This window comes from Castor canadensis, chromosome 13 (assembly GCF_047511655.1).
Source record: "Castor canadensis chromosome 13, mCasCan1.hap1v2, whole genome shotgun sequence".
Taxonomy (NCBI): Eukaryota; Metazoa; Chordata; class Mammalia; order Rodentia; family Castoridae; genus Castor; species Castor canadensis.
In genome coordinates this window covers 113,527,151-113,545,256 of record NC_133398.1, presented here as the reverse complement: position 1 = coordinate 113,545,256, position 18,106 = coordinate 113,527,151, and the positions used below count along the sequence as shown (strand labels likewise).

Genomic DNA, 18,106 nt, shown 5'->3' with positions numbered 1-18,106 from the left:
ACAAATGCAACCCATTGGTTTATAAACTCTGACATCAAGGTCATCCCAGTATGACTCGAAAGTCCTTTCCTCTCTCAGGGACCCAGTATGACTCAAAAGTCCTTTCCTCTCTCAGGGAGCAGTCCATTTGTCACTCATGCTCACACACTCCTGGACCTGGTGAACACAGCATCCATCTCTTTCACACAAAGCCCTGCACTCTAAATACCATGTTATACTCACAAAAGGGATGGGTCAGCCATCTCCAGCCTCAATCAAATGCCTGAGGTCATAGCATAGGAGGTAAATATATGCATAGATGCACCTCTACCCCATCCCTGACTCTGCACAGTAACTGGAGGGAGCACACATCTACAGTCCAAAGGTTGACCTGAAGTTTTGCATTAAGAAAATGGCCCTCTTCAGGTTGAATTGAAGGGGAAAATGGCTTTTAGCCAGGAGATGCCAGGTGTGTGCAGAACCAGCCTAAAGGACACTTGCTACCACCCTCCCCTGCAGACCCATTCACAGCATCTGTCAGCATGAAGTGCTATGCTACTAGGTCTGAAGGAAATGCCATGAAGTTTGGCATCTAATGTCAAAGAGTAAAGAAAATTATGTTTATTTATGTCAAATAATGTTGTCAATTAGTTACAATAATGTAAATAATCAATATGTAAATAATGTAAATATCATATGAACAGTAATTTTCATAGACTCATTTTTATATCACAAAAAGAATAAAACAAACTAAGAAAAAAGGAAGTAAAGCTCCTCTTCCATTGGCTCATCCTCTTTGGAAATAAGGCCAGGGCAGGAAGGATCCTCTGATGGGAAAAATGCCTGTGAACCAAAGAAAGCCACATTTGAACAGAACAGGTGAGAACCGACACCATCCTGGCCTGCACAGCCACTCCCACCACTCATTACCATGAAGTGCTCTTCATGGTCCTCAGATATGGTAAGGAGCTGCGTGTCATCACTGATCATCTCCAGCTCCATGTCCTCAGGTATAGGGCTGGGAGAACTTATTGTTGGTCCTGGCATAGGATTTGGTTCAAATCTTTGGGCCTCTGAGGGAGATGGATCAGGCTCTGCATTGGGTTGAAGCATCAGCAATTGAGCAGTTAAAAGCCCTGCAGGAGGAGACAAGATCCTCATATGAACGCCTTGTCCTCATGCTTTCAAAAATCAGAAAAGGCCAAGGTTGCCAGAGAAGCCAGAGCCCTGACTGCAGAGAAGAACACAGCCTAGACTGTGGTCCAAGTGCTGTGGAGTCACAGGCTCCTCATTCCTCCTTGCCCACCTCATAAAATGGAAGGTCCACACGGTGGGGCCCTGCACAGACCACTCCTCATGTGCCCAGCATGCAAACCCAGGCTCCTCACCTTCATAGGCTGTTTCACTGGGCTCCAGAAACTCCCACTGAAACAAGAGATGTTGGGCCAGGTGCATCTCCTCTGAACCAGGCATATGGAGGTTCAAGTACGCTACCATCAATTTGAGGCAGGGAAACTCACTAGGTTCATAGAAATCCTCCCAGTACATGTTAAGCCACGTGTGAAGGATGTAGGTGAGTGCCCTGGAAGCACATAGAAGGGCAACAGAATCAGAAACTGGTCTTCCTTTCCCTGCACTGCCAGAGTGAATTTGTTGGACCTGGCATCCTGTGCCCATCCCTGTCTATACAGAGGACAGAACAACCAGACCAAACCTTTGTCTGTGCAGGAAGTGGCAGGGAAGGAAAAGAATAGGGAGATGCTGGGAGCCACCATGGGACAGTGCCAAGGCTAAATGGTCTGAGCACATCTCCCCTGTTCAGGGAATCTCTATATGCTGCTCTGTGTGTCTCTGTGATGTCAAATCCACTAAGGCATGTTCACCTGCTTGGCTTCCACAGGGCCCTGGTGTCCCTCATATATTGTGGTTCTAGCTGTGTCATTTCCCTAAGCAATATGTGTTGGCTGTCTGCCAATTACACTATTCAATTGACATGCTGACTGTGAGCACTCCAGGAATCTCAGTACTGGTGTCTCTCCAATAGAGAATCCACTAGATTCTCCACTAGAGAATCTCTCCAGACAATTTGGGGCCCAGTGTGTGCCTTGTCCTATCCAAAGCATCCCCTAAAAGTACACAGTCCTGGCACAGGTGCCCACCCTCTTTACCCAACAGCAGCTTACTTTTTCAGCTTGTTCTCTGGTCTATCAGCCTCATGCGAATCACACCATGCAGACTCACAGAAGCTGTCAACACTACTGAACCTGCGATGAAACATAGCATTACTGAGTAATTTTCCAAAGGAATGGAGCTCAGGACGTCAGGGATCTGCCTGCTTTTTGACTGACATATACTACATTCCTGGAAACCTGCCAACACGTACCAGGTGCCTCATGTTACATTGTGCAAGGAATGAAATCACCTGGCTCATTCCCAGATAACTTCCTCGGCCTGTGTTCCTCAGAACCCGAGAGCTGCCAATCTGCTTAAGACAGGTCAGATAGTACTCCATAGACTGGGGATTTTCTTTGAAAACTGGGAAGACTGATTGCTGAGGCCAAGAGTGAGTGAGGTCCAAGGTAGCATGATTCTCCCAGGAGGACTGGGGATGCACAGAGCAGCCACAGCCCTGGCTAGCTGCCTACACAACATCAGGCTCAAGACAACTGCTTCTATGGCTCATCCCTGTAGGCAATGGCAACACCTCATGAGGGTGTTCTATTGGGCACACTAGTGTCTACAATCAACCTGGGACAAGAGCAGGACACTGCATGGCCAAATCACAGCCAGGAGTGAGGGACTCCAGTGGGTAAGGAAACAGTGCTCACCATGTGAAGAGAACATAGAGAACATGCTCTGCAGTAGTGAACTGGCCATAGATGCCAAGAAAGTGGTTGAAAAATATGATGTCCCCAAGGAACATGGCAATCCAAAGTTGCTCCAATAAGTTCTCCAGGGAGCCAACCGTGTGTATTCCATTGCTCCCGGAATCCTCTTGTATGGACACGGGTGCATTTTCAATCTGGATGGGTATAATGAGGTGATATTCAAATATCAAACAAGAAACGCTATTTGCCTTCAGAGTGTAGAGAAAAATGTCCCAAACATATAGACACACACTCACACACACAAATTGGCAGGGATCTCTTGCTTTAAACAAGGTTCAGTATGGTCTGAAGGTTCCTTGACACCTATTCTGGTAATCACTGTGTCACCTTGGTGATCATGTGGCTTCATGGGACTGTAGTGACCCAACATCTGCCAATTTGTACTAGGCATCACTTGGGGAGGTCATGGGGAATGAGACTGTGGAAGTTGGGAGACACCAAGAGAACACTCTGCTCCCTGAAGATTCTCCAGATCAGTGGGTTTGCTGAGGTTGCTCTGGAATGTAGATGCCTGGTCCCCTGGATCTACAAAGTTATTGGTCCGCAGTGCTATAAGAGGCTTATTCTCTGAAGTTATACTCTACCCACTCACTGCCCTCACACAAAACCTCCCCAAGGTGTACTGATATGCTGACCCCCTGGGGTGCCCAGTTCATGTGGAAAACCAGACACAGTCACAACCACATGCTACACCACATCAGCCCCAGGAAGATCTGGACAGCCCATTTTCCTACTCTGAGGAGACAGAGCTGCGTTTACACATGGACCCTCATTTAAGCAGGTGTGTGACTATGGCCAGGTATTGTATATTTCCTGTCCTTGGCACTGTCCCCATGTGCTAACTGTAGATGATGGTGGTGTTGGATGCCTAGAAAGTCCTTGCTTCTACATATCCCAGCGTGGCTGTATTTACTGTGACTCTTAGAGATATGTGGAACAGGTAGCTAATGCACCATCACAGAGAAGGAACAATTGGAGTAAGTTGAAAGACAAAGAATATAACGCAGGCCAAGTTGTGGTGATGCCCTCCTGTAATTTCCATACGTTGGAGGCTAATGGAACTGAATGTTGTCTTCCAGGACAGCCAGGGCCACACACCCAGAATGTGTCATTCATTCAACTATAAAAATGACACAGGATTCAAACCAAGCCTGAGTTCCACAATGGAATTGAGAAAAAATGACAAGTGCATGTGTATATGTGTGCCTGTGTGAGTGTGTGTGTGTATGGGTGTAGCAGGGGTGTTGGTTAGGACCAGGGCTGAGTCTGCATTGTGGGGAATCTGGTAGCACAGTGCCATTTCTATCATCCTCCTGGTACCAGATTCATGGGTGGGCACTTGTATTCTGACAAATCTCTCCCTTATTAAAGGACTCCTCAGAGTATCAAGTCACTCAGGATGGATAACTCCACAAATCAGGGCCCGCTTTTCATATCCATGCCAACTAAGCTATACCCACAACCACACAATGGAGGGTGGACTTTTGTACAGGGGAATGAGTGTCCTGCTCCCTGAACGACACAGCAGGATGAAATGCATGGGGTCCTCATCACTGAGGTGTAAGAGGGTGAGACAGGAGGACAAAGCAGAAGCCACAGAAGACAGAGAGAGATTGACTTTTCACACCATGATGATTGTGATCCACTCAGTACTGGATTCAATGGTGTATGTGCCTTGTCTGACATTCAGATCTCAGCTTCTTCTGAGAAGGCTGTGAGGAGCCACTGATTTTTACTACTCCGTGGAGTTCACCACCAAGGTGTGCCCCTGCCTTTGCCCAGCCCCTCCCATCCATGCATGATGCAGAGAAACTGAGTTGACAGTATGTGTGTGGGATATGGCTACATGGATTCAGGTTCCATTACCATGGCTGTCCTCCCTCTATTCACTAAAGTGACTTGGTGCCAAACAGGGCTTAAGGTCAAAGAAGCTCTTTAGAAGCTGTGGGTATCTCTAGTGACACACCATTATGAGTCCTACTTCTTCCTTCCTGTCTCAGTGTGCTGTCCATCTTGTGTCCATGCTCAAAGCTGCCTGGGCCTGGAGAACCCAGCACCGTGCTTTACCCTTTCACACAAACCCCTAGACTTTAACCTCCTATCTACTTAACACACTGAGTGGGGGTCAGTCAATTCAGACCTAACCCAAAGTCCTGAGGTCCTGGCACAGAAGACAAATGTATGCTTGGCTGCCCCTCTGTGCAATCTCCGAGTGCATACAGCCAGTTGTGGTGGCCTATCTCCACTGTTCAAATGGAGAACTCAGGTCTTTGGTTAAAGATCAGCTCTTTCCATAGTGATCCTGGTTATTAAAATGACCAGGGAATGCCAGGTCTGGACAGAGGAGGTCTGAAAGACACCTGTGAACACTCCTCCCGGCACCACCACTCACATCATCCACTACCAGGAAGTGCTCTTGCACCAGGTCTTGAGGCATGGCAATGAACTTAGTGTCCTCATCGATCCACTCCACATCCATGTCTTCAGCCATAGGCCCAGGAGAATTTGTTGTTGGTCCTGGCATAGGATTTGGCTCAAATCCTTGGGCCTCTGAAGGAGGTGGCTCAGGCTCTGCATTTGGTTGGGGAACCATCACGAGACCTGTTAATGTAGCTGCAGGAGACAAATCTCCAGAAGACCACCTTGGCCTGATGTTTTTGAACATCAGAGATAACCCCAGGCTGCCGGAGGAGCCAGAGCCCTGGCCCCACAACAGGAAACCTTCCTAGACTGTGGTCCCAGTGCTGCGGGGTTGTGGGTCCCTCATTCCACTTTGCCCAACTCCAGAAATAGAAGGTCCACAAGGTGGGGCCTACATAGACCACTCCTCATGTGCTAATGATGCATGCCACGCTCCTCACCTTCATATATGGCCCCACTGGGCACCCGGTACTCCCAGTGAACCAGGAAAAGTTGGGCCTCGCACTCCTCATGTATTCCAGACATTTGTAACTGCATGTATGTTGTGGTCAGTGTGAGGCAGGGAAACTTGGCAGAATTGTCAAAATTCTCCCAGTACTGGTAGAGCCATCTGCCAAGGATGGAGCTGATATCCCTGGATGCAGAGAGTAGGGCAGAAGAATGACAGAACTCACCTTGACTTTCTTTGTCCTTTTCCACCAGACTTGGAAGTGCTAGGATCCTGTGCCTGCTACCATCTTATCCAAAGGACAAGAAAAAGCAGACCAAATGTTTTGTCTGTCCAAGCAGTGGCAGGACAGGCACAGGGGCAGAAAGCCTGCATGGGGGGGGGGAGGTAGAAGCTAAATGGCTTGAATCATCTTCCCTGATCAGGGATTCTCCACATACTGCTGTGTGTGCGCCTTGGCCTCCCTTGCCTCTGGGATGTCAACTCCACTAGGGCATGTCCTCTTCCTTGGCTTCTCTATGGGGCTAGTTTCTCTCACTTTGTGGTTCCAGCTGGTTCATCTCCATAAGCAATGCGTGTCAGCTGTCTGAGAGAACACTATTCCATTGCTGTGCAAGTTTCCCTCAGAGCACTTACAGTGCAGCTGGGGAACAGCTGACTCTCCACTAGTGATGAGGCCACCCTCACAGATTCTCTGGGGCCTGATGGGCAACAGGGTAGGCAAGCCCCAGGAGGATAGGCTGTATTGTGTATGATGGACTCTCAAAGGTGCCTTTTGCTGAGGCCCAAGCAGCCACTCCACACTCAGGTGCTCAGGACACAACCACAGCTCTCGTGGAGTCTTTTCAACTCAGGTGCCCCCCAACCTCAGACTTCTATTTGGAAGCAGGAGAGTTTGGGCACCCAGAGTGTGCCTAGTGCTACCCAAATGCAGCCCCTAAATGTCCCTATGGAGACTGGTACACATCCTCTTTACCCAATAGCTGGTCACTTTTTCAGTTTGTCCTCTGGTCTTTTTTCCTCATTGGAGTCATACCTTGTGGAGTCAATGCAGCTGTCACATCTACCGTGACACCTAGTGTTACCTGGTAACTTCCCACAAGAATGGAGCCCAGGAAATCCTTGACTTGCCTGCTCTTTTACTAAAATACGCTATGTGCCTGGAATCCTGCCCGAACACAGTAAAGCCTCATGTTGTATTTCAGAAATGAATGAAGCCACCTGGGTCTTTCCCAGCTAGTTTGCTGGGCCTGTTTTCCTGCATCCCCAAGAGCTCCCTGGACTGTGATATGACAGTGTTTGCTCCACAGAATAGAGAACTTCCTTTAAAAATGGGGAGGTGCTTTGCCAGGGCCAAGGGTAAGTGAAGACCAAGGTAGAATGATTCTCCTGGAGAAACTCTGGGCACACAGAAGAGCCAAAGTCCTTGTTAGCTGAATACACAACATCAGACCCAACACAAGAGCTTCTGTGGCACATATCTCTGGATCCTGGAAACACCTCCTAAGAGGGTTCTTCTGAACCCACCAGTCTCCACAATCAAATGGGGAAAAGAGCAGCATGGTAGCTGGGCAAGTCACACCCAGGAGTTTGGGATTCCTCTGGGTGTTGAAGTATTGCTCACCATGTATAAAGAATATCCAGCACATGCTCAGTGGTAGTAAAACATCCATAAATCCCCTGGATGTGGTAAACAAAAACAGTGTTTCCACAGAGCAGGGCAGTCCAAATCTGGTCTGTGAAATTCCCCAGGTTGTGTGCCTCAGGAATTTCATTATGGCAGGACTCTTCTTGGAGAGACACTGGTGGAGTTTCAATATAGGTGGGGACAAATGACAATAAATTCAAACACAAAAGCAGTATCAAACAGCAAAAGGAGAGTGCACTGAGAAAATACCCAAAGATTTTCCACAAACACACACACACTGATAGGGATCTGTTGCTTTAGGTGGGGGATCAGATTCTACTAGATGTCCCTTGCCAGCTCTTCTGGCCATCCCTGGGTCACCTTTGGTGGCACCTGCAAAAATCAAGAGGCATCATGGGCTTGGGGAGAACGAGAGTCTCAACACTGGGATTAGGCCTCCTTTTGGGTGCTCCTGGGTACAGAGTATGTACAAATTAGGAGACACCAATTGTATCCCCTTCTCCCTGGAGGTTCTCTAGAGCAATGAGTTTGCTGAGTTACTCTGGAATGTAGATGACTTGTCCCCTGTGTTCTACAATGTGACTAGTCCTGAGTGGTGTAAGAGGTTTATTCTCTGAAGTTTTACTCTACTGAGTGTCTGTCCTTAGACCAAATAGCCCCAAGATCTACCAGTATACTGCTGCACCTGCCTACCCTGTCCACACGATAACACCCACACACTACACCATGTCCGCCATGAGCAGATCTAGTCAGCCCATTTTGTAATTTTGAGGGGAAAGAGCTCGGTTTATACCTGGACCCTCATTTAAGCAGGTGCCTCTCTATGGCCAGGTATTGCATATTTACTGTCCTTGGCACTGTCCCCATGTGCTTGCTGTAGATAATCCTGGTGTCAGCTACCAAGAAAGTCCTTGCTTTTATACATTCCAGGGTGACTGTATTCCCTTGACTCTTAGGGACAAGTGGAAAAGGAAGCTAATGCACAATCACAGAGAAGGAACAATAGAAGTAAGTTGAAAAACAAAGAATATAATGCAGACTGGGTTGTGCTGATGCCCACCTGTAATTTCCATGCTTTGGAGGCTAATAGAAGTGAATGTTGTTTTCAAGGACAGCCAGGACCACACACCCAGAATGTGTCATTCATTCAACTACAAAAATGACACAGGACTCAAACCAAGCCTAAGTTCCACAATGGAATTGAGATAAAATGATAAGTACATGTATCAGTCTATCAATCTATCTATCTATCTATCTCTGTGTATTTATACATATTATAATATATATGTATATAATGTCAAAACACCTCAATTGAACATGAACATTCACACAAACATTCATATCGCTGGCTATGGATGCAGGTGTTTGGACAGGAGATGGACTCCGTGCCTGTTACTTGAAGACCTTCAAGGACTGGGGAGGCCTGAGAACTTCACTGATGGTCAGAGCAGGTCCTGAGATTGGACAAGGTCCTCCAGGAGTGTTGTTCAGGACCAGCACTGAACCTGCATTGTCGGAGTTAGATAGCACAAAGTGCCCTTTCTATCATCCTCCTTGTGCTAGATTCACTGCTAGGGCACTGACACTCTGACAAATCTCTCCCTTGTTCAGGGACACCTCAGAGAGTATCAAGTCACTCAAAATGGCTAACTCCACAAAGCAGGGCCCTCTTTTCATATCCATTCCAAATAATCAATACCCAGAGCCAACAATGGAGGGTGCACTTTTGTACAGGTGAAGGAGTGTCCTGCTCACAGCAGAAAGAACTGCAGGCAATTGCAGAAAGGCCTGGAGTGAGAATTGGGACCAGGCAGTGCTCTGTCTGATTGCATGTCTGTTTTCCCTCTGTGGGAGAACCATGCTGCCTCTACTTCCTCATATCCTCTCAGAGGAGGTGACAGGCCAGTGAAGGAATGAGCATCTGACTCTGGATTCCAAAGTCAGGACCCTGTCCTCTGTGATAGCATCAGTCTGCTGGACTTTACCCACAGGTAAATTTGGGTAGGATGACTTATGTTATGATACCAGGTGAGCCTGACAGAGGAGAATCTACTGAGTTAGTCCCTAAGGATACAGAATGATTATCCTTCCACTGGGAGAGAAAAATCGGTCTGTGTAAGCAGGTATCCACAGAATGTCCCTAGTCCAGGTCTTGCCAGTCATGACACGCTCATACCTGCTTCTCACTCTGACCAACTGTCAGCTCTGCAGCAGACAGGATTGTATTGAGAATTTTTGTAGTCAATGAAATGCCCACATTTGGCCCTTTCCTAGAAATGAAAGATTTCCCAAAATTTTCAACTAAAATCTCAGAGAGCTTTGATGCCCCTAGAGAGATCAACCTTCACTGGGTGAATCCTCATCACTGAGATGAAGACAGTAAGACAGGTGGACAAAGCAGAATCCACAGAAGAAGAGATGGGGATTGACCTGTCACACCATTCTCATTGTGATCCAGGCAGTCCTGGATTCTATGGTGTATGTTTCTGGCATTCAGCTCTCTGAGCAGGCTGTGAGGGGTAATTGGTATTTATTAATCCAAGGAGGTTTGTCACCAAAGAGGGACCTGTTCTACCCAGCCCCTTCCTTTCATCAAAGATTCAGAGATGCTGAGTTGACACCATCTGTGTGGGATATGACTTCCTGTATATGGATTCCACTGTCCTTACTCTCTTCCTCCTGGAGGCTAAACTGACCTTGTGTCAAAGAGAGCTCAAGGTCAAGGATGCTGTTGAGGAACTGTGGGTCCCTGCGGTGCACCTGGACCTATAAACTCTGACCTCAAGGTTTTCCCACTATGACTCTAAATCACCTTTTCCTGTCTCAGGGTGGTGTCCAGCTCTTGGTCTGGCTCATAGACTCCTAGTCTGGTGAATTGAGCAACCCTAACTTTTAACACAAACCTGCAGAGTATAACCTCCATGTTCTGCTCAAAGAGTGTGGGGTCAGCCCCTCAGCACTCACCTAAATGCTGAGGTTCTAGCACATGGACAAATGAAGTCCTTTCTGCTGTACCTTTCTCCACCCTGATTCTATTACTGCAGAAGGCCAAATTTCAGGCACTGAAGGGGGAAAATGAGGTCTGGTTAAGAAAATGGCCATGTTCATGTAGATCTAAGAATCTGAATGGGGAAAAATGGCTCTGAGCCATGGAATACCAGGTCTGGACAGAGGAAGTCAGAAGGACACCTGCCACCACCCTGCCCTGCAGAGCCACTCACAGATTCCATCAGGATGAAGTGATCAACAAGGTCATGAGGGGAATCCAATATAGAAGGGTTCTCCCTGATCAGGTCAAGCTCCATGTCCAAGAATTGAGGCCTTAAAGGCTCTCCAAATGGACCAGTCTTATATTCTGGCATCTCCACAGGAGGCAGCTCCACCTCTGGTGCTCCTGAGGAATTTGGTTCAGGCTCTGGATTTGGTTGTAATGCCAAAATTGGAGCTGTAGCTAGATCTGCAAGAGGTGATAAGAAACCCACATGACCACCTTGCCCTTATTCTTTGGAAATTCAGAGATGATCTCTCTCAGCTTCCCTGAGAAGTCAGAGCCTGGAACCCACAGCAGGACATCCTCCCAGACTGTGGTTCAATCCCTGTAGTGTCCAAAGCTCATCCTTACTCCTGCTCCAGTGCTAGACTAGGAATATACACAAGGTAGGGCTGTGTGCACACATCCCTCTTCATGTGCTCTCTGTCCCCTGTCCCCAGGCTCCTCACTTTTACCTTCCATCTCACTGGGCTGCATGTCCTCCCAGTGGTCCAGCAGAAGGAATGTTTGGACCTCCACTTCTGAGCCTGGCATATAAATCCCCAGGTAATTAAGTAATAACTTCAGGCACGGGAAGTGTGGTGGTTCATGGAAATCCTGAGAGAAATAATCCAGCCAGGTGCCAAAGATTGATGACAAGACCCTGGAAGCAGATGGAAGGGCAATTCAATCACAGGCCTGGCCTTCCCTTTCCCTTCCCTGCCACAGTGGATTAATGGGTGCATGGTTCCTGTGCCTACCCCTGCTTATCCAAAGTACTGCACACTCTAGACCATGATATTTGTCTGTCCAGGCCATGGCAGTCAGGGTAAAAAAAAAAAAACAGGAGTTGCAGGGATCCTCTATGAGAGGGAGCCCAAGCTAAGTGGTTTGAGCACTTCTTCCTTGTCCAAGGACTCTCCACACACAGCTCTATGTGTCTCTGGGGCCTCTTTCCTCATGTCAACTACACTAGGGCTTGTTCTCCTGCCTGGCATACACACGGCTCTGGGAGCCCTCACATTGCAGTTCCAGCTGCCTCAATACCCTGAAGACCATGGGCGTGGTCTATCTGCCCATAGCACTTTTCTCCTGATTGGCAAAGCCTGCTTCTGAGCATGCATTGGGTCCCTGGGTATCAGCTAATTTCCCACTATGAAGTGAGGACATCAACCCATTTCTGTGGCCCTGAGGGGCAACATGGTGGGCAACTACCACAGGGATGGGATGTGTTTTGGATGATGGATTAACACAGGGTCCTGCTCTGAGGTCCTAACACCTCATCTAGCAATCAAGTGCTCAGAATGACACCCACAGCTCTTTTGGCTTCCTTGTATTCAGGTGAAGCTCTAGACCTGAGCCCTGCAGTTGGAATCACAAGTGTTTTGGATCACAGGGTGTGTCTAATCCTAACCAAACTCAGCCTACACATGTCCCCACTCTTTAGACAGATGCACACCCACTGGCCCCAACATCTGCTTACTTTTTCAGTTCTTCCTCTGGCCTGTCATCTTCATTGGAGTCGAACCTAGAGAAGTCCATGAAAGTGTCACATCTACTGTACCTGTTATGACACCGAGTGTTCCTGGGTGACTTCCGAAGGGAATGGAGCCTAGGACATCAACAATTTGACTGTCCTTTTACAGTATTGTGCTATGTGGCTGGAAACACAATCCCATACAGTAGGTGCTTTGTGTATATTTGTGCAATGAATGAGGTCACCTAGCTCCTGTACAGATACCGCACTGGGTCTAGGTTCCTCAGAACCTGGAGCAGTCCCTGATGTGCTACAGGACATGGGAAACCTCCTTTTAAAAATAGACTGTTGGGGTGAGGACATGGTAAGTGAGGACCAAGTCAGAGAGATTCTCCAAGGAGGGGTCGGGACACCCAATGTAATCAACAGACCTGGTGGCGAACTCCACAGGAGCAGGCCTGGGAGAGGCATTTCTAGGGCTCATTCCTCTTGGTCCTTATGAAAGGGTTCTACTGAGCACTCCAGTCTCCACAATTAAACCAGAACAAAAGTAAGGCAGGGCATTGCCAAGTCTCAGCTAGGAATTGGCTTGTCCTTTGGGTATTGAAGTAGTGCTCACCAAGTGAAAAGCACATCCAGCATCTGCTCGGTGGTAGTGAAATATCTATAGCTGCCCAGAAAGTTGTGGATACAGGTGGTGTCCTCACATAAGGCAGAGTTCAATATTTCGGTCACCAAATTCTGCAGATTTCTTGCCTTGAGTTTCAGTTCACTGCAGGGCTCATCCAACATGGAGGCTGATGTATTTTCATTCTAGGTGGAGAAAAAGGAGGAACAATTTAAACACAAACAGTAGCAACTGGCAAAAAGCATTGCACTATAGTGAAGTGAAAATTGCCAAAAAGAATTTTTCACACACTCAGGTATATACACACCCACACCCACAGGCATACCAATAGTGATCTGTTGCTTTATGCGAGGGGACAGATTGGTCTGATGGCTGGCATCACCTATACTGTCAATGATTGTGTCACCTTTAGCATCCTCTGGGAAAAACCAAAGGATGTGTGTTCGTGAGCTGATCCAGTGTCTCAAAATGTGGATGAGGCCTCTGTTCTGGCCTCTCCTGGAGCCTGACTATATGCCAGTCAAGAGACACAAAGAGGACATCCTTCACTCTTTAGTGTCTCCAGAGAAATGAGCTAGCTGTAGTTGCTCTGCATTCTACTTGCTGGTCTTCAAAGTCTGCATTGTCTTTGGCTTTCAATGTTATAAGTAAGGTCATCTCTGAAGGTGTACTCCACTGAACCTCTGTCTCAGAGAAAACTTGCCCCAGGTCCACTGGTATTCTGACCCACCTGCCTGCCCAGACCATGTGGAAAGCTACACACAGCCACATTCCAATCCTCACCCACACTGTCCTCAGACATGCCTGGCTAGACAGTAACCCAAATTTGAAGTGATAGAGCAGGATTCATAAGTGGCCCCTCCTTCCAACCTTGGATGTTACCCTGGACAGGTCACTGTGGTTCTCACATCCTCCCCACTCTCCCCTTTTGCTCATTGAGCAGCCACCCTAGCATCTGCTAGCTAGGAAACCCTTGCTTTTACATGCCCATAGCTACCTGTGTTACTTGTGGCGCTCAGGGACAGTTGGAAGATGTAGCTAATGCACTAATATGGAGAAGGGACAATTAGAAGGGTAGATAAGGGAATCAACAAAAAAAAATGAAATGCAGGCATTGCAGTACACATCTTCAATTGCCATACTTTGGAGGTTCAGGGAAGAGCATCTCAAGTTCGAGGCTATACTGAGCCTCATAGGAAGATGCTGTCCCTCAAATGAATAAAAAACGAAACACAACTCTACACAAGCCTAAGTTCAATACTGGAATGAAGGGAAGATCACAGGTGTGTATATAGAAATGGATACATATGGACAAAATGGCTTATGCAAGCTCACATATTTACATGCACATTCACAGCCCTGTGTATCCCTGGAAGTGTTTGGGGGTATTCAGGACATTGCATGATATTTGAATATCTGGGAGGAATGTGGAGGTGTGGAGACCACCCTTATGATGGGAACTAGATCCTGGGTGGACAAGGAGTTCCAGGGTGTCTGTCAGGACTAGGGCTGATCGTGGCTTTGGGAGAGGCAGGTATCACAAGAAACCCTTCCTGTTATCCTTGTGGTACCAGATTCCCAGGCAGTGCACTTCCCACTCTGATGAACCTCTCCTCTGCTCAAGGCCACTTGAGAAAGCATCAAGGACACTGAGAATGGCTAACTTCACACAGTAATGCCATCCAAACAAAACTATATACAGACAGACAAATGAGGATGGGCTTTCATGAAGGTAAGTGAGAATACTGCTCCCAGTGCCACAAAGCAGAATGAACTGCAGGCAACAGTAAGAATGCACAGAAACAGCAAAGTGAACCAGGCAGCTGCTCTTATAGATTGTACGGCTGAGCTTGCCCTCTTTGTGCAACATGAACTGCCTCCACTTCCTCCTGCCCTCACAGAGGAGGTGACAACCCTAGAAAGGAGTGATGCTAGGACCCAGGATTCCAATATCAGGGCCCTGTCCTGAAGGAGAATCTCAGGCTGATGGATAGGACTACAGGTAGTCCTAGGTAGGATGCCCTGGGTTATGGTGCTGGGTCTGCCTGCCAAAGGAGGAGCTGTCGCAAATAGGTCCACCTATTTGCTTTCCCTCTCCTGAGAGAGCAACAAATGTTGCTATTTGCTTCCCTCTCCTGAGAGAGCAACAAATGTTGCTATCAGGAGGCTTCACCAGAGTGTAAGTGGCCCAGGTCATGCCAGTCCACATCTGCTTCCTCCCCTTGCCCAAATTTGGTCTCGAGAGAAGATTCTTTCTCTTCATCACATAGAATTCTACATATAATATTTATTATCAATAAATTCTTAATGCATGGCCCTCTCCTACAAACCAAATATTTTCTACAACTCTTGACTAAAAATTGGCATGAGCTTTATGTCCATCGACTGATCAGACATCACCCAGGAAGGCCTGGGTGATGTATAAGAGGATGAGAAATGATGACAAGGGCAAAGTCACAGAACACAGAGATGGAGGTTGATGTGTTATAACACACAGACCGTAGTCACCCAGTGAGTACTAGATTAGATGGTGTCATGTACCTGCCATTCAACACTCAACTCTTTCTGAGCACACTGTGAAGGGCCCTTGATCCAAGCTATTCTGAGGAGGTGTGTCACCCAGGAGGGCACCTGCCCTGCCCACACCCACCCTTGCATGGAAGGTGCTGTGAGGCCATGTTGGTGGTTGTGTGGGATATGGCTTCCTTGATTCAGGTTCCCCTTATCATTCCCATTCTCCTTGAAGCTAAAATGACCTGTCATGACTAGGTATCTTAAGGTCGCTGTCCCTGAACCTGGGGACCCTGTGATATGCTCTTCACATTCATGCTCCAAGACCTTACCACGGTGACTCTAAGTCATTCTTTCCTCCCTCAGGAAGCTGTCCAGCTTCTGCTCATGCTCACAGCCTCTTGGGCACCCACTACCCAATCTATCCTTTCATGCAAACCTACAGGCTTAAACTCCCTCTCACTTTCACTAACGGAGTGAGGCCAATCATTGAGAATTCACTCAGAGTTCTGACACAGGTGATCAATCAGGGACTAGCCATCCTGTTCCATTCCTGAATCTACATAGTAACTGCGTTGGCCTTTGTGCAGTGGACAAAGTGGAGTTGAATTATCTATCGGGTCTAGAAAATGGCCCTGCTCATGTTGCTCCCTGGATTTCAATGGGAAAAATGTTCCTGCACCAGGGAATGCCAGATTGGGGCAGAAGGGTCACAGGGTCCCAAGAATGCCTGCCTCCACTATGACTGCACAACCACTTACATCAGTTAGCATTAATTGCCCTGCCACCAATTTGGGCTAGAATATCAAGAGTTGAGTTTTATACTTAATCAGCACCTTTTCTACGGTCACAGATGAAGGCCAGGTAGACTTGCATGATGGAACCGGCAGCATGGCCTGCTGGAGCACTGGAGTCTCTTCGGGAGCTGTCTCAAACTCCACAGCCTCTAAATGAGATAATTTGAGTTCCACATCCTCCAAAATAGGTTCTGAAGTTGGTTCCACACCTTGATGTGGTGATAGAACTGCAGGAAGAGATAAGATCCTGTAATTCTGCCTTGCCTTCCAAAGGCAGAGATTATGCTAGGTTTAGTTAGTTGGCTGACTCTGTAGGATGAGGCATTGGGCTACCACATACAGGGATGATCCTAATGAGTCCCAGAATCATCCTCCAGGAGTAATAACCTGAGCCACCTACTCTGAACAACAAACTGGGCCAGGAGCAGGATACTACATTGCTAAGTCACAGCAGTGGAAATTCTCTGGGCTCACCATTTGAACAGTCTGTTGAGCTCATGCTCTGTTGCAGTGAACCTTCGGTTGCTGCCCCTGGTTGTGGGGAGGAAGATGGGGTCCCAGAACAGCACAGAAGGCACCATTTTCTCCAAAATTTTTGCCCTGGAGAGTTTCTCCCTGTAGGCCTCACAGAGGAAGTTGGCTGGCACAAGTTCTTCCTGGTTTGGGGCCAAAGAGGGACAGTTCAAGCATGGAGACAGTAGCTCACTGGAAAAAGGACTTTGTCATAGAGTCAAGTGAAATAGGAGGATCAAATTTTCCTATACTCACAGACACACAGACACACACCCACAAGAGGAGGGATCTGTTGTGGTCTCTGGGAGATTAGAGTGGCTTGTGTGCCCCCCCTTCAACTGCCCTGTCCTGCCCTCTGTCACCTTTGGGGTCCTCTGGAAACATCTCCACTGGCATTGTGGTCAAGTACTGATGTAGTTTCTCCAGACAGAGGCTGGCCTCCAGGGTTGCTTCTCCTGGAATGTGAGCCTCTGCGCAATGGGAGACATCGAGAAAACATCCTTTACTCTATAAGGTTTAGAGAGATATGAGTTTGTTACAGTGGGTCAGGACAGTGGTTGCCTGGCCAACAGGGTTCTAAATTCTCTGGCCCGTATCCAGGAAGTGAGGATATCTCTGAAGGTCTCCTCAACTGACACTTTGTCTTAGACAAGACATCTCCTAGGTTCACTATGCTGCTGAATGCTTCCTGGACTGCTCCATGTCACACCTACAACCACCCCACCACTGTCTCCAGATGGGTCTGAATGTGCCAGTGCCCAACTGGGAGGAAATCAAGTTAGGTTCACACCCAGTGCCTCTTTCCAACAAGGCATGTGATCTCAGACAGGTTATTCTGACTCTCATGACTTTCCTCCTTTCATTACTTGTACTTTTGAGATCATCCTAGTATTTGTCTCATAGAAAGGCCTCAGTTAGCCATGCCTATCTTACCTGCCTTAGCCTGGAACCCTCAGAGACAGCTGGCACCTGATGCACATGCACTAACAGAGATGGGACAATGACAAGAAGGAGAAGAACAATATAATGAGGACCAAGTGTGGTGGTCCCCACACTTAAGAGGCTAAGGGAAGAGCATTTAGAGTTAAAGGCTACCCTGGTCTCCATAACCAGTCCTCATCTCTTATAAAAATAAAACTGAAACACAACTCAACACAGACATGAATACCACAGTGCCAGATAGAGAAAATCACAACTGCAAGCATAGGGATGTGTATGTACAGACACACAAAGGCTTATTATGAACATCTACATTCACAGATAATCACATATGCTCTCACAGATATGCATGGCCATGTGTGTGAACACAGGCTCACAAGCAGACACACTGACACAAATGAGAATTCTGGCTCCCTGACTGCAAAAATGCAGCCAGTCCACAGGGTTGACTAACATCTGCTCTATACTTACATTCATTTGAAAAGCTGAAGCCAAGTCAGCCTTCCTGGACTTGTTTTATTCCTCTTTTTTGTACACATTTCCAAATGATAAAATCTACTGGTTGAAACTTGCTTTCTCGCCATCAAACATTGTCAGTTCTCAAAAT

General features: G+C 47.5%; 2 protein-coding genes across 14 annotated transcripts in view; both read right to left on the bottom strand.

Annotated features, from left to right (window-relative positions):
• Positions 1–577: 577 nt before the first annotated feature.
• Positions 578–8,259, bottom strand: LOC141415569 (ral guanine nucleotide dissociation stimulator-like). 3 transcript variants are annotated; one of them, XM_074052469.1, is made up of 8 exons: positions 7,361–8,253; positions 5,729–5,922; positions 5,260–5,438; positions 2,808–3,001; positions 2,163–2,243; positions 1,368–1,561; positions 910–1,115; positions 578–822 (listed from the first exon to the last, which is right to left on the bottom strand). In XM_074052469.1, exons 2-8 carry the CDS (start codon positions 5,823–5,825, stop codon positions 730–732), a joined length of 1,044 nt encoding a protein of 347 aa, XP_073908570.1. In that variant the 5' UTR covers positions 5,826–5,922; positions 7,361–8,253; the 3' UTR covers positions 578–729. The 3 variants fall into 3 exon arrangements, with proteins under 3 accessions (XP_073908570.1, XP_073908571.1, XP_073908569.1); XM_074052470.1 differs by lacking the exon at positions 5,260–5,438 and having other exon boundaries at positions 7,361–8,259; XM_074052468.1 differs by lacking the exon at positions 5,729–5,922 and having other exon boundaries at positions 7,361–8,255.
• A 91-nt stretch (positions 8,260–8,350) lies between these two features.
• The window catches only part of LOC141415568 (uncharacterized), a 30,952-nt gene continuing 21,196 nt past the window's right edge, over positions 8,351–18,106 (bottom strand). For 7 of the 11 annotated variants that reach the window (XM_074052459.1, XM_074052460.1, XM_074052461.1 and 4 more), the window contains 7 exons: positions 16,923–17,030; positions 16,522–16,703; positions 16,087–16,274; positions 12,731–12,924; positions 12,118–12,162; positions 11,111–11,298; positions 8,359–10,841 (listed from right to left, as the gene is read on the bottom strand). In XM_074052459.1, the coding sequence (XP_073908560.1) occupies positions 10,489–10,841; positions 11,111–11,298; positions 12,118–12,162; positions 12,731–12,924; positions 16,087–16,274; positions 16,522–16,703; positions 16,923–17,030 (1,258 nt within the window). In that variant the 3' untranslated portion in view covers positions 8,359–10,488. Of the gene's footprint in view, positions 10,842–11,110; positions 11,299–12,117; positions 12,163–12,730; positions 12,925–16,086; positions 16,275–16,521; positions 16,704–16,922; positions 17,068–18,106 lie in introns of all 11 variants that reach the window. The other 4 variants (XM_074052465.1, XM_074052467.1, XM_074052466.1 and 1 more) reach the window with 4 other exon arrangements.